The 16695-nt window shown below is 29.7% G+C and overlaps 2 protein-coding genes across 2 annotated transcripts; both read right to left on the bottom strand.

The window, feature by feature from the left end:
• Nucleotides 1-217: 217 nt before the first annotated feature.
• Nucleotides 218-6227, bottom strand: LOC125056089 (AP-3 complex subunit mu-1). Its single transcript, XM_047659026.1, has 10 exons — nt 6044-6227; nt 5876-5963; nt 5557-5700; nt 5394-5453; nt 5205-5326; nt 4675-4834; nt 4322-4435; nt 3409-3598; nt 3135-3286; nt 218-1981 (listed from the first exon to the last, which is right to left on the bottom strand). The coding sequence occupies exons 1-10, from the start codon at nt 6076-6078 to the stop codon at nt 1796-1798; spliced, it is 1251 nt and encodes a 416-aa protein (XP_047514982.1). The 5' UTR covers nt 6079-6227; the 3' UTR covers nt 218-1795.
• Nucleotides 6228-7927: 1700 nt separating this feature from the next.
• On the bottom strand, nt 7928-8862 carry LOC125055687 (40S ribosomal protein S5). Its single transcript, XM_047658161.1, has 2 exons — nt 8723-8862; nt 7928-8636 (listed from the first exon to the last, which is right to left on the bottom strand). The coding sequence occupies exon 2, from the start codon at nt 8625-8627 to the stop codon at nt 7968-7970; it is 660 nt and encodes a 219-aa protein (XP_047514117.1). The 5' UTR covers nt 8628-8636; nt 8723-8862; the 3' UTR covers nt 7928-7967.
• Nucleotides 8863-16695: the final 7833 nt, after the last annotated feature.

Genomic DNA, 16695 nt, shown 5'->3' with positions numbered 1-16695 from the left:
AATTACCTACGTTATTGTAGTATGGTAAGTAGCTTTCTGACTGTGAGTGTCATTAGGACAAACGAAAGATGTTCGACCATATAACGAAGAAAACTAGTCGGAATATGCTTGGTGTATTCAGGAAGACTATACCAGGCCAAAGATTTTAACTCTATACAGAAAATTCGCATATTTTTAAAGAATTATAGAAATTGGATCATAATGAAAAAAAAAACAATTATACGAAAAAAATTATATTCAACATAAGAAACCTTAACCAGATATATAGCCTTAATGTTTATACAATCAACTTAAATCAATAAAAGGGTATTTTCTATATAGCTAACGGTAATTTATATTTATGACTAATATAATAAAACAAGGATAAAGAACGATGGTCATTACTTCTTTCCACTTCAAATAAAGACTATATATTAAATGAACATATTTTACTGCGACAAACACTCTCATTTTAACGAGAAACGACGTCTTAACTTTCATTCCAACATAAAAAATTCTTTCGCCACCACTTTATACAAAGTGTATATATGTATATATTTTTAAATGCATTAGAATGACCATCCTTATTAAGTAGTCTTCTAAAATTCACTATAATTAGTTTTATAATAACATTTACACATTAATTGAATAAAATAATAAACAAATTGCACGGGCCCAAAAAATGGAAGACCCTGTATTCTACACTAATATTATTATTATTAAACTTTAAAAAGCCTTTATGCCTATTCAATTAAGTAACATAAAAAGATTAGCTTTAGCGCGAAAAAAACAAATACATATATTAAAATCTGTGCCACAAACTTAACCTTAATTGTGTCAAGTTTTCGTATCGTGCAAATATATAAAAAAATAAAAATGAATTGCAAAATATGTTGCTAAGCTCAAAACTCGAAGACGGCTGGACCAATTTTATTTATTTCTTCCTTGAACTCCAAGGAAGGCTTTTGGAAGTATGGAGTGAAAAATATATAAATTTAAAAAAAAGCGAACAGCCTCTATGTTTCATATATTGGTATGAAGCTACTTAAAAAGAAGGTTAAGTAAAAAAATCATAGTAAAGCGAAACGAAATTGGCGGAGGTTGGCGGACGAATTGGTTGGAAATTTCTAAAGTTTACTACACGAATTATTTGTACGAAAGGGTATTAATGAGTTTTTAAATGTATATATAATATAGGGAGTAAATAAAGTTAAAAAAAAACAAAGTCGTGACACTGTTTCGTATTTCTTCCTAGGCGTGACGTTATCTTCACTAATGAAGAGATTGTTAATTTGCATATTTTTTAATCATTGATCAATCATGATTTCCGATTGGACATTTGAAATAGATTTATTAACCCCAATACTGTTTACTTATCAGAAAATGTTTAGTAGGTATTAATGTAGATGTACCTTTTTAAATTATGTAAAAATTATTATTTTTAGCTAATCAGATCTTATTATAATATTGAAATGGCAGCAGAAAAGTATAAAAGCAATGTCTCAATTTTGACGAAAATTCAACAAAAATTCAGTCAAGTGTTCAAGTAAAAAAATAATAATTATTGCATTAATTTACTACGTTATTTAATATAGGTACTATACAGAACGGTTTTTTATATTGTAAAGGTAAAGACTTTCACCACTTTTGAGACTCGACTAATTTTAATCTAGAATCTTGATAAACACTCTTATGCAGTCTGTCATTTAAAAAATACAAAACATTTTTAGTACGGCTGGTTTACAATTTGAATTACTTTAATATACTTAAATTTGAATATAATGTTAGGCTTATAAATCTAAGAGAACTATTTACATCACATACGTATATGGAATTTTCCCGCTTTAGTGACATACTTTACACCCTTAAATGGCTTATATTTAGCTCCATACATATCTAGACGACTCACACGCAAGCCGCTCACTGCTAACGCCGGTATCGTCAAATGTACATTGATACTTGGATTTGCACCTGATGTGTCTGCTCCAGAAGCAACCGATACCTAGAATTGAGATAAGACACTGTATTGAGTTGACATATTTCTTATAATAAATCTTCTGTGCCTTCCACAATATTTTTTCTATTTATTGAAGTTATACTTCTTTAGGCGCGTTATGAAAAATTGGTGAGAGTGAAATTTTACGATGCGCGCGCACCGTTATATGTGCGTCTGAATTATAATCAGAAGTGATTTGAATCAATACTAATTAATATTAGAAAATATTTGTGAAAAAACCGTGCTCATCAATCTTCCTAAGTGCTTCAATACAATTAAGGTTAACTATCCGTATGTATTATTAATAATGCCAACGAAGTATAACTTCTTACGCGCGTACGTAAGTACACGCACCCTTTTTTTTTAAGTTACACCACATTGCATATTAAAACTGTACCTACTTTGGTTCTGATCTAGGATGGGAATATACTAATTGCAGTCTTAACCACCACTGACCGCATGCAAAAAAACCTAACTTCTATAAAACACAGTGCCGGTTTAGCCACATAGCAAGAGTAGCAAATGCTACGGGCCCCGCGAACTTAGGGGCCCCGCGCCCTTCTGACCTCCTGACTTACGCCTATCTGACCGTAATAAAAAAAGTATTAATTCAGATTGTAGCGTAATATATCTTGCATACCTTTAACGCGAAGCGCTTAGTCTATGCTTCACTTCCACATAAAAATAAACTCGACTTCGTCAAGTATAATCGTAAAAATAAGTACGTATTTATCTTTTTAACGTTAATTTTCAAATTTTAATTATAATCGATATACATTTTTAGACTAGCATGTTATTTGTACCCTTCAGATATTTATTTTTATATAGGTATACATTTATTTTGCGAGTTTACGTAGCCGAGATTGTACTTTTCTAATCGATTTTAATATACTATCGATTATAAGTATTTCGAGGAAATAGGCGAACTATTTAAATCCTAAAGCCTAACCAAGGGCCCCTAGGTAGAATTTGCTACAGGCCCCGCGCTGGCTTTATCCGGCACTGATAAAACAGTAAGATGATGTAAATTGGTTCATAATAAAGGGAACAATAAATAACTCCTTAATTGCTTAGAAATCGCCTGTTAGGTAAGGATGCCCTTCGCCTCCCTAATCATTTATTGTAAAATAAACGAAGTGTTAATAATTGCTATACTCACCGATCCCCTAATATTAGGCAATTTTGGCAGTTCCACACGTCCAATTTCCCATATCAAAATTTTACTGACGGGATCATAGGAATACTTTCCTTGATTGGCGGTCAGGGAACAATTCAACACACATTTCGGCATACAGATTTCAAGCGATACATCTGAAAATACATACTAAAATTATTTAATACTGTATTTAATATGAAATGTCAAATGTGTTGAATTTAGTTTAAAGTGCTTACTAATAAAACAAATGAAATGAGATTAAATCAAATGTACTGACTTTCTAACGTCCGTCCCATTGTTTGTTTCGGTCCAACCGTCAGGTCAAGTCTGCCCTGATCCCCATTGGATTTTAGTACAAGATTGTGTCTCACATATATTGGTATAGCTACCACACTTTGTGAGCCTACGTGATATGACATTAATCGAAAGTTACCGTCCGGTGGTATGAAAGAAAGGATTCTTTCAGACTAAAAAGTAAGAAGAAAGGGTAAATATTTTTTTCTCAGAATACCATAGTGTCATAAATAATATATTTATAAAACAACTAGCAGACCGGCCAAGCGTTGCTGAGGCTAAGGTTTTTGTTATATTACATAGTAGTAAACTTTTCAACTAAATGCTTTATTGGTGGTTATGCCATTAAATTGTAGCTTATGTGAAACGTTGGTACTTTCAACACAGCGCCATCTGTTAGAATTGTGACTGTATAAACAAATATTTTGCAATAATATTGCGGGTATAAATTGAGATGTAAGCTATTTTATCTTTTAAGTTAGATCAAACTGCACACGGTGTGCAAATTTGATTGATATCGGTTCGGTAGTTTAGGAGTCCATAGTGGACAAACAACGTGACACGTAATTTATATATATTAAGATATTTTTTTAAACCTAACAAGATAAAAATAAAGTTTTTAGTCACACGAGCAATAATTTTATGTATGTATGACTGACACATTTCTGTATATTTCAGGGATCATTTTACTAGACATAATAACTTTAATCATCTAAGATATTAACAATTATTGAAATTATAATTTTGAATAAATATTAATTACAAGAGTGTGATACATTTTAAACAAAGTATACATCTTTTAAATTTATAGTCATTAAAGCATCTTGAAATGCCTTACAGCAATGGATTATACATATAATTTTTTTTTTAATTATTCAAGTGAGAGAATACCTTACCTCCCATCTCTTAAATCTAACACAAGGATGGAATGATACATCATCAAATAGTCTTGGATTCACAAATGTTAAAGTTAGATCTGGCATTCCGCTCAACTTGATACAACAATCAACCTGAAATGTATAATTTTATCAAGTGTAAATAGTCTAGTTTGTGGTTATGAGTTCTTCCATTCCGTTGTTTGTATATCACAGATTTTTTGTTTGATAGACCAAATATATATTTTGTCTATGTATATGTATATCTAGCCATTAACATAATGTTTTACCATATTTATATCTAAATAACTATTTGAGTTTGATAATATAAATAAAAGTATTTCTGCTTCTTTAAAATAATTTAGTACACATACATATCCTTGTATTTCAGCAGAAACAGTAGCTCCACTTTTATCAATAATAGCATCAACTTCCTCCACAACATCAAAATATGCTTCATTATTAGCGTACTTGACACCAGATCTACGCCATGGTACATTTGAGAGCTGACCAGATGGCAATATGGAAGATACACTGAAATATTAGGAGTCTTATAATGAAGCCAAGAAGATAAAAATTTATATAAAAAGCTTAAGTGCTAATCAGTTATAAAGAATTGCAATTTAAAAAGATTATTTTCAATACAGAATAAAAAATTAGGGTTGAGTATAAACATCTCATGCAAAAGGACACCCCCATTGAGTCTAGACACCCCCTTCCCTACTAAGCATGCAGACAACTTTTATTTTCATCACTAATGAGAAAAAAATCACAGAGGCTTATACATTACTTCTTCTGAGAAAACAATACTAATAAGTTGTTGAAGATACTAAAAAATCTGTCTTTCCCATGTCTAGAATGTTAGGAGATTTATGAACATAATGCTCTAAAAAGTAGTACTTACTTTGATTTACCAGTAACAGTGTTAGCAATTGTTCTGAGTATGTTTGGTGGTTTAATGAGTTCTTTTAATATATTACTCTCAGTTGCTAGTGGGAATCCATTGTCTAACATTTCATCCAACAACTGAAATATAGAAGTTATTTAGGAGAAAGTGATTAGTTGGAAATTATTAGCATTTAAAAATAATTACCTCATACACAACAACATAATTCTCTTTTATAATAGTCTCTGTACAATCTGAAAAATAATCCTGAAAGTGAAAAGATAGTGAAACACAGTCTGAATTGAAGTATATAAAAGTATTAAATAAGCTTTAAGATTTGCAAGGTGAAATTTATTATATTATCACTTACCTGGAATGTATCAACTACCCTGTGTAAGAATTCAATAACAAAAAGCGGTGCAACCTCTTGCTTACTTACAGCTACAAGTGCTACCCCACCTCTTTGAATAGATATTAAATAATGGTGAGGAGCTGCTAAAACTGGTGGGACATCCTGAAAATTTCCAATTAAAAACTCATTAAAGTTAGCTATGTTAATTAACATTTTATTGGTATGGATAGTTCATGGATGTATATTAATTACTCCATATCAGGATGACAAATAAAACTGTTACTGCAATATAGAAGTAGCTTCTGATATGTTAATAGTGTATTAAAAAAGAACGGACATTTGGTGAGGCTCTCTGCGCTTCCAGATAATAATCACAAACAGATCGAGGTATAACGCTTCTCCAGTGTTTTTCAAGAAAAACATCTCTGAAACATATTAACATTAAGACACACACTGTAAGCAACAAACTGAATAAAGTATTCTCAATATGAAATTTAAAACTCACCCAGATGGGTTTATTATGAATAAACTATGAATCATGTTTTATAAGTTTTATTAAAACACGATTTTTTATATATTTTTTCCGAATAAATAACTTTGTATGTTGGCAAGTGGCAACAGGCAAACTAAATATAAATAATTACATTTGCAATTTGCATTTAATTTAGATATACATTGAAGTTTGAACGGCTGATTGAAGCTGACAGCTGAAGCTGTGTATATGTCATAAAATATGCCATTGTCACTTCTTGATTGAGAGATAAAAAGTAAACTATTCATTATATAAATTTTGATTTCTCAACTCTTGTTATACAATCCATCCACCAAATTTGATGGTGGGAATTGGGATGAATCGTATGATTCAATGATTACTGTAATAATTAAACCAATAAAATATAATATGTATTTACATCTTATGTAGATGTAAATACATATTGTACTTTGTAGTCTAACCGACCACGACAGATGTCGCTTTTAATTACATTTAAAACTATCGCCATCGGCCTGTCCCGGCTGATTTGGCTTATGCAAATACTATGGGTTACTTAGCTTATTAGCTATTAGTTATTAGCGATTCAGGGAAAATGTTGCGTGAATGAGATTTTGAAATTGATCCAGCAGTTTTTGAATCTACTAGTTAGAAACGTACATCTTTCCTCATTATAATATTAGTATCAATACAGATTTATTATCACCAGGACGACAGCATAAAATTCTGTATTATATTAAATTATCAATAAACCTCACAGAGTATTTGAAAGTTGATCGTAGTATGGGGGTAGAAACAACAAAATTCAAAAATTTCTTTCTAGTTTTAGGAAGGTGTCAATTGATATAATATGTATGAATAATTTTAAAATGTATTAGTCCTATACACTTGTTCCTTAAATAACATTTAAAATTATTTTACACCCTGACCCTTTTCGATTTTGTAAATAATAAAACGAAAAAATAACATAACTATAGTAACTAAATAGATAAGACTTAAACATTAATAAGACAATAGATAACTACATATATATAATAATTTAATAAGGTAATTTATCTACTTTTTATACAATATGTGTAACATCTACATATTAAAAAGCACTTATACCTAAATAAATAGAATTCTATTTATTTATTATAAACATAGGTACATAATATAGTTAAAACATTTCTTTCCACTGTAGCAATATATAATGTAAGGTACATTACAAAAATAATAATGAGTTATATTTGGGAATAAAAGTAAGTACATACTAAAATTCAAATAAGACAATAATATTTGGTAAATGTGTGCCAACTATATTTATTATGTATGGCATACTTTCTTGTAGTTGTTTATTTTTAATTAATACACAATTAAGCTAGCTTTATAATACTATTTAGTATAATTTGTCAATTAAATTAATGTGACAAGAGAAATAATTATATAAAACCATATCAATAATATATTAGAACAAACAAGGACTGAACTTTTTTTAGAAAGCATACTTTTTTACTTCCTCTACCATCCAGAATGAAGATTTTAGAAAACTAATGCTAGTGAAAAAACCCTGAGATAAATACAGTATGTTTCATGTGCCAATTTCCTAATAAATTTGTACTGTAAAAAAAGCACAAACAACTAAATTGTTTATTAAAAGTATATCAAAGCAAAATGGATAATTTTCTTTGTATTGCCTGTTAAACTAATATTTGAATGAATGGATCAAAAAAATTTTTTTTCTTAATCTACATCTTTCTGGGTTGTGGGGTTGGTATACATTTCATTATGTTTACTACATGAAAATTACCACAATTTCCTCAATACATAAAATAACAAATTTTTAGTATTTTGAATTGCTAGAATTGTTAAATTTTTTCATTCTTTATAATATGAATGTGAATGAAATAAAACACAATATTAGCATTTTATGTTTATTAAGTCCTGTTCTTAGAATTAATTAACGGTTGGATTTAGCAACACGCTCAAGTTCATCCTTCTTCTTGATAGCATATGAATTAGATGAACCCTTAGCCGCATTGATAAGTTCATCCGCTACACATTCAGCAATTGTTTTAATGTTTCTGAAGGCAGCCTCACGAGCACCAGTGCACAGCAGCCAGATAGCTTGGTTCACCCTACGGAGGGGAGACACATCCACGGCTTGACGACGCACTGTACCAGCACGACCAATTCTAGTTGAATCTTCCCGAGGACCAGAATTAATGATGGCAGTAACAAGAACTTGTAATGGGTTCTCACCAGTTAAAAGGTGGATAATTTCAAATGCGTGTTTGACAATTCGCACAGCCATTAACTTCTTGCCGTTGTTGCGTCCGTGCATCATCAGAGAGTTGGTAAGGCGCTCAACAATTGGACACTGAGCTTTACGGAATCGTTTGTGGGCATACCTGCCAGCAGAATGGGGCAAGTACTTAGCGTACTTTTCTTTAACAGAGATATAGTCCTGAAGTGACATATCGGAAACCTGGACATCATAACAACTCCATCTTCCGAATAGTTTGATTTCAGGGATATCAGCGGCTTGGGGCAACGGCATGTTATCGATGGCCACGCCGCCTGTCTCCATGTTGTCTTCGGTCCAAGTTTCTTCCGCCATTGTAAATGCCTAAAATTATAACACTCAATTAGTTGTATCACTTTATAAGATAAAAACACACTTAAAATTTGAGAAAATCTAATAAAGTTACGTACTTTTTTGCAATTTACAAATTATAACCTCGTGTTGTCAAAAGAACACGAGAGAAAAGGAAGTACCAAAAAGTAAAAATTCCGCTCTTTATTTTTGTGTTGGTATACCATAAAATGTTGCCATACTAAATTTTTCTTTTTTAATATTCCATTAGAATTAATCTAATTTATATTTATTTAACATCATATTATAGTTATATAATTATTAGTACTGACTCTTAACATATTTTTATGGATCAACAATATAGAATTTTCTACTTCAAAACATCGTGTTTCTCACCACAGATAACTATTTGTTAAAAATATTAATTTTTCAGTCAAACTTTAAATTATAATATTTTATGTTTCATAGAAATAAAAATAAAATAAAAAGCCTTTAATGCACTTAACCTTTCATGCTATTATAATATTTAGTCCCTATCCGGTCCTATCTAGCGATGCTTCAGCCAACATGGACCAGATAAGTATTTTATATCGTCCTCACATATTGTATCTGCCTCCTTCTTTTTCGTTTCTAGGGATATGACATTCTGCTTAAAGAATCGATTTTTTATTAATCGATTTTTCCTATTTTTGAATTCATTTCAAAATAAACACCTTAAATATTTTATTTTTCATGGATTTATTAATTAAAAATACACAACAGAAATTATAAACACAAATTAACGTTTAAAAATAATCAAAATCAAAATGAACTTAATCTCGTTTTGATAGATTTAGGTGAAATTTGATAGATGCTGAGTGCATGCCTCTTCAGTAGCATATTGCAGTATTTTTGTTGTCTTTTTATTGTATGTAACCTTGTGCTGCTGAATACATTTATTTTACTTTTAAATTATAGTGTTCCATTCAAACTTGAGTTTTTGTAAAATTAACTAGTTTTATCATCCTTTCGATGTTTTACAAAAAAACATCAATGCATCGAGTATATCAATACATCTTCAAAGCATCGGATTCAATATATCGCATTGTAAACATCGATATAAGTATATCGAAAATCCCTAATAGTTCGAGGTCAGGGTTTTAAAAAACCAGACATAATGTCGGGAGGTGGCAGATGAAAAACCGACTATGATTGATTTTCAATGATAAAATAATCGATTATTTTTAATATAAAAAAAATGTGTGCGTGTACTACGTGTACACACGTAAGAAGTGAAACTTCTTTATGACCTTATTTTTCGAAAAATGATCTACTATATGCAACTTAACGAAATTGGTTAAATAAAGTTTAACAAAAGGCTTTTATTATTATAGACATGAATACAAATACAATTATTTCATTTTACCTTATTACTACTAAGATTATTACAGAATTTCAATAATTGTAATAGAATTATTACAATTAAAACAATGATATTGTTATCGTTATTATATATTTTTGTTATTAATGGCTTCGAATCTCTTCGGATCAACCGTGGTAGGGACAAGAAAAAGATGGCGCGTAACCGAAAAACGTGACAATTTGCTACAAAATTTCTCCCATACGTCGATAAAAAATTCATTCTAACGCCGATAAAGAAGTTTGACTTCAAAAAGCAACATGGCGCGTAACCGAAAAACGTGACGATTTGCTACAAAATTTCTCCCATACGTCGATAAAGAACTTTCATTCCAACGCCGATAAAAAAGTTTGACTTCAAAAAGCAACATGGCGCGTAACCGAAAAATGTGACGCGTAACGGAAAAATGTTACACTAAATTTTTTTCCAACCCCGATAAAGAAGTTTCATTTCAAAAAAATTGTGCGTGTACTTATGTACGCGCGTAAAAAGTTATACTTCTTTGGCTTTCTGTATTGTTTTTTAAATAATAAATATTTGGCGTTAATAATTTAACAATATTTATCATTTAGTATATAATTCAATTATTAATTAATATTAAAAATAATAATTATTTATTATATTATTAATTCAATTTAATAACTAGGTATGTTTCATAAACTTTTCACTAAAGGTGCACCAAAAAGTGATGCAGCAGATGGAAGAAAGGCACAATAAGTATATGTAGCAGCAAAAAGAGTTGCATCAAATTGAGGTGAAATGCAAGAAGAAACAATTAGAAAATATTTAATTGCTACTTTAGGGTTTCATGTAAATTTTGTAATGTTTTTTTAATAAAAATGGTTTGTATTTAAGTTATAATTAAACAGTTTATTAATCAAGTCACATGTTTTATTTATAAATTCTTGTAATAAAGTAGGTAGATGCTAACTCACAAATGTAATAAAAGCCCTAAAGAATATCATAGGTCCCTAACTAATGTGTAGCTGTAGTTTTTAGTTTAAGTACATACTTGTATATACTTATAATAATTATAAGTTAATATTATTAGTAATATATAAATAATATTAACTCTAATTCATTATGTATTTTATTGCCTATAATATTAACTTATAATAATTTTATGTTAATATTATAGGCAATAAAACACATAATGAATTAGTAATATACTTAATTGTATACTGCTGCGGTTCTGTAGCTAGTAATGAAGCAAAATAGGTTTGTATGAGCTGCTGTCTATATATACTCTTGTTCTTGTATTTTATTTAATTATAATAATTATAAGTTAATATTATAGGAAATAAAACACATAATGAATCAGTAATATACTTAATTATATACTGCTGCGGTTCTGTAGCTAGTAATGAAGCAAAATAGGTTGGTATGAGCTGCTGTCTATATAATATACTCTTGTTCATTGGCAGTTTAAGATCATTCCCAATTTCAGTAATAATCCAGAGCACTGTTCCCTTCGATAGGGGGTAACAGTGACAAAAATCTACATCATCCCAGGTATCTAATGGCGGATGACATTGCCTAAATATTTTTGGTCACTCATTAACACATTCTCATATAATATTATCGTCTTCTTCATCGTCTCATTAATTAAAGTATCTCAATATGTCTAAATTCATCATTAGATAGTAATAAACGTATTTATCATAGTTTGATTTCTGTGACAAACAGCTGTTACTATATAAATTACCAGCGGCCATCTTTTTAACCCTCCGATACTGAGTAGTTAACTTTTTTGACAAATGGTTAGATATTTTACCATTGGATGCTGTTACCACGGATCAAAAAACGCATTTTGCTGATATTTAACTATTAGTAAGGATTTTTAACCAATAGTTGAGTTAACTACGGATCAAAAAACCGACCCTAAGGGCCAGTTTTTTGATCCGTAGTAAAAAATGGTTTTACCATTTGTTACATTAACTATAGTTAAATGGTTGGTAAAATCGTAAATGCGTTTTTCAATCCCTTTTTTAACTATAGTTAAACTTAACAATTTGTCAATTTGTTGCCAGTGCAATGAGCAATGACATCCCAAAAAATGTGGTTCTTTTTTGTGGGGAACATTTATTTTGTATGACAACACTAGACATATTGAGTGAATGAAATCCATTTTTGCCATCTTCATTCGTTATTTGCGCTTTGAAGAGTTTGAAGTGTCAAATTAATCTAAATAACACGATATAAATAAAGTTGTTTTAATACGGTTTACACTTTTTACGATACTTAAATATATAAATAACGATGTCCGCAAACAGCCAACGGTCAAATAAGTAAGTACAAACATATTTTCGTGTTATTTATTCCGGTTTATTCGTAATAGAAAGTAATACATTTATGTTTTGTTAAAGGGACCATACTGCTAACTTCGCCAAAAAAGAAACTGCCAAACTGGTGATGCTTCTCAAGGATTACACAGTCGTAACCTGCAAACAACTGATCACTGCAGCAATCTACAAAAAGATGCAGCTTGGAAATCTCTGTGACGTTTTCAACTCAGATGGGTCTAGACACCGAAGTGTTAAATTTAATATACATTTAATGAAGGTGTAGGCACATTTTTATATTTATTCTTGTATAGCTGTGTCCTACAACAAAAGGAAAAAACCTTTTAACCCTTTGGAAACAAGGAAGCGGATTATGATCCACACGGATAAAAAAATTGAGGTTTTGAAACAAAGACAAATAAGAGAGGATGATTTGTTCAATTATGCTAAGGAAGAGCATCAAAAACATTTGCTGCACCAATGAGAGGCCCACCAAAAATCCATACTGCATAAAGAGGAGGTGCACCAAAAAGTGATGCAGCAGATGGAAGAAAGGCACAATAAATATATGTAGCAGCAAAAAGAGTTGCATCAAATTGAGGTGAAATGCAAGAAGAAACAATTAGAAAATATTTAATTGCTACTTTAGGGTTTCATATAAATTTTGTAATGTTTTTTTAATAAAAATGGTTTGTATTTAAGTTATGATTAAACAGTTTATTAATCAAGTCAAATGTTTTATTTATAAATTCTTGTAATAAAGTAGGTAGATGCTTACTCACAAATGTAATAAAAGCCCTAAAGAATATCATAGGTCCCTAACTAATGTGTAGCTGTAGTTTTTAGTATAAGTACATACTTGTATGTACTTATAATAATTATAAGTTAATATTATTAGTAATATATAAATAATATTAACTCTAATTCATTATGTATTTTATTGCCTATAATATTAACTTATAATAATTATAAGTTAATATTATAGGCAATAAAACACATAATGAATTAGTAATATACTTAATTATATACTGCTGCGGTTCTGTAGCTAGTAATGAAGCAAAATAGGTTTGTATGAGCTGCTGTCTATATATACTCTTGATCTTGTATTTTATTTAATTATAATAATTATAAGTTAATATTATAGGCAATAAAACACATAATGAATTAGTAATATACTTAATTATATACTGCTGCGGTTCTGTAGCTAGTAATGAAGCAAAATAGGTTTGTATGAGCTGCTGTCTATATATACTCTTGTTCTTGTATTTTATTTAATTATAATAATTATAAGTTAATATTATAGGCAATAAAACACATAATGAATTAGTAATATACTTAATTATATACTGCTGCGGTTCTGTAGTTTGTAATGAAGCAAAATAGGTTGGTATGAGCTGCTGTATATATATTCTCTTGTTCATTGGCAGTTTAAGATCATTCCCAATTTCAGTAACAATCCAGAGCACTGTTCCCTTCGATAGGGGGTAACAGTGACAAAAATCTACATCATCCCAGGTTTCTAATGGCGGATGACATTGCCTAAATATTTTTGGTCACTCATTAACACATTCTCATATAATATTATCGTCTTCTTCATCGTCTCATTAATTAAAGTATCTCAATATGTTTAAATTCATCATTAGATAGTAATAAACGTATTTATCATAGTTTGATTTCTGTGACAAACAGCTGTTACTATATAAATTACCAGCGGCCATCTTTTTAACCCTCCGATACTGAGTAGTTAACTTTTTTGACTAATGGTCAGATATTTTACCATTGGATGCTCTTACCACGGATCAAAAAACGCATTTTGCTGATATTTAACTAATAGTAACGATTTTTTACCAATAGTTGAGTTAACTACGGATCAAAAAACCGGCCCTAAGTGACAATAGGTCTTTGTGAAAAAGCATGGCTAAATTTCTTTGAAAAAATAATTAAAAAATGTGCGTGTACTAGTGAACACACGTTAGAATTTAGAAATGAAACTTCTTTATGACCTAATTTTGCGAAAAATGATCTACTATATGCAACTTAACGAAATTGGTTAAATAAAGTTTAACAAAAGGCTTTTATTATTATAGACATGAATACAAATACAATTATTTCATTTTACCTTATTACTACTAAGATTATTACAGAATTTCAATAATTGTAATAGAATTATTACAATTAAAACAATGATATTGTTATCGTTATTATATATTTTTGTTATTAATGGCTTCGAATCTCTTCGGATCAACCGTGGTAGGGACAAGAAAAAGATGGCGCGTAACCGAAAAACGTGACAATTTGCTACAAAATTTCTCCCATACGTCGATAAAAAATTCATTCTAACGCCGATAAAGAAGTTTGACTTCAAAAAGCAACATGGCGCGTAACCGAAAAACGTGACGATTTGCTACAAAATTTCTCCCATACGTCGATAAAGAACTTTCATTCCAACGCCGATAAAAAAGTTTGACTTCAAAAAGCAACATGGCGCGTAACCGAAAAATGTGACGCGTAACGGAAAAATGTTACACTAAATTTTTTTCCAACCCCGATAAAGAAGTTTCATTTCAAAAAAATTGTGCGTGTACTTATGTACGCGCGTAAAAAGTTATACTTCTTTGGCTTTCTGTATTGTTTTTTAAATAATAAATATTTGGCGTTAATAATTTAACAATATTTATCATTTAGTATATAATTCAATTATTAATTAATATTAAAAATAATAATTATTTATTATATTATTAATTCAATTTAATAACTAGGTATGTTTCATAAACTTTTCACTAAAGGTGCACCAAAAAGTGATGCAGCAGATGGAAGAAAGGCACAATAAGTATATGTAGCAGCAAAAAGAGTTGCATCAAATTGAGGTGAAATGCAAGAAGAAACAATTAGAAAATATTTAATTGCTACTTTAGGGTTTCATGTAAATTTTGTAATGTTTTTTTAATAAAAATGGTTTGTATTTAAGTTATAATTAAACAGTTTATTAATCAAGTCACATGTTTTATTTATAAATTCTTGTAATAAAGTAGGTAGATGCTAACTCACAAATGTAATAAAAGCCCTAAAGAATATCATAGGTCCCTAACTAATGTGTAGCTGTAGTTTTTAGTTTAAGTACATACTTGTATATACTTATAATAATTATAAGTTAATATTATTAGTAATATATAAATAATATTAACTCTAATTCATTATGTATTTTATTGCCTATAATATTAACTTATAATAATTTTATGTTAATATTATAGGCAATAAAACACATAATGAATTAGTAATATACTTAATTGTATACTGCTGCGGTTCTGTAGCTAGTAATGAAGCAAAATAGGTTTGTATGAGCTGCTGTCTATATATACTCTTGTTCTTGTATTTTATTTAATTATAATAATTATAAGTTAATATTATAGGAAATAAAACACATAATGAATCAGTAATATACTTAATTATATACTGCTGCGGTTCTGTAGCTAGTAATGAAGCAAAATAGGTTGGTATGAGCTGCTGTCTATATAATATACTCTTGTTCATTGGCAGTTTAAGATCATTCCCAATTTCAGTAATAATCCAGAGCACTGTTCCCTTCGATAGGGGGTAACAGTGACAAAAATCTACATCATCCCAGGTATCTAATGGCGGATGACATTGCCTAAATATTTTTGGTCACTCATTAACACATTCTCATATAATATTATCGTCTTCTTCATCGTCTCATTAATTAAAGTATCTCAATATGTCTAAATTCATCATTAGATAGTAATAAACGTATTTATCATAGTTTGATTTCTGTGACAAACAGCTGTTACTATATAAATTACCAGCGGCCATCTTTTTAACCCTCCGATACTGAGTAGTTAACTTTTTTGACAAATGGTTAGATATTTTACCATTGGATGCTGTTACCACGGATCAAAAAACGCATTTTGCTGATATTTAACTATTAGTAAGGATTTTTAACCAATAGTTGAGTTAACTACGGATCAAAAAACCGACCCTAAGGGCCAGTTTTTTGATCCGTAGTAAAAAATGGTTTTACCATTTGTTACATTAACTATAGTTAAATGGTTGGTAAAATCGTAAATGCGTTTTTCAATCCCTTTTTTAACTATAGTTAAACTTAACAATTTGTCAATTTGTTGCCAGTGCAATGAGCAATGACATCCCAAAAAATGTGGTTCTTTTTTGTGGGGAACATTTATTTTGTATGACAACACTAGACATATTGAGTGAATGAAATCCATTTTTGCCATCTTCATTCGTTATTTGCGCTTTGAAGAGTTTGAAGTGTCAAATTAATCTAAATAACACGATATAAATAAAGTTGTTTTAATACGGTTTACACTTTTTACGATACTTAAATATATAAATAACGATGTCCGCAAACAGCCAACGGTCAAATAAGTAAGTACAA

The sequence above is a fragment of the Pieris napi genome, chromosome 14 (genome assembly GCF_905475465.1).
Source record: "Pieris napi chromosome 14, ilPieNapi1.2, whole genome shotgun sequence".
Classification (NCBI taxonomy): Eukaryota; Metazoa; Arthropoda; class Insecta; order Lepidoptera; family Pieridae; genus Pieris; species Pieris napi.
Note: the sequence above shows the minus strand (reverse complement) of the source record. Positions and strands in the feature narration are given on the sequence as shown.

What these genes read in the sequence shown, in the direction of transcription:
- LOC125055687 (XM_047658161.1), bottom strand. Translation starts at nt 8,627, where the DNA reads ATGGCGGAAGAAACTTGGACCGAAGACAACATGGAGACAGGCGGCGTG.
- LOC125056089 (XM_047659026.1), bottom strand. Translation starts at nt 6,078, where the DNA reads ATGATTCATAGTTTATTCATAATAAACCCATCTGG. An exon ending in CTGCTGAAATACAAGGATAT is followed by an intron (nt 4,436 to 4,674) that starts GTATGTGTACTA and finishes TATACATTTCAG; the next exon opens with GTTGATTGTTGTATCAAGTT. An exon ending in TGCCTAATATTAGGGGATCG is followed by an intron (nt 1,982 to 3,134) that starts GTGAGTATAGCA and finishes TCTCAATTCTAG; the next exon opens with GTATCGGTTGCTTCTGGAGC.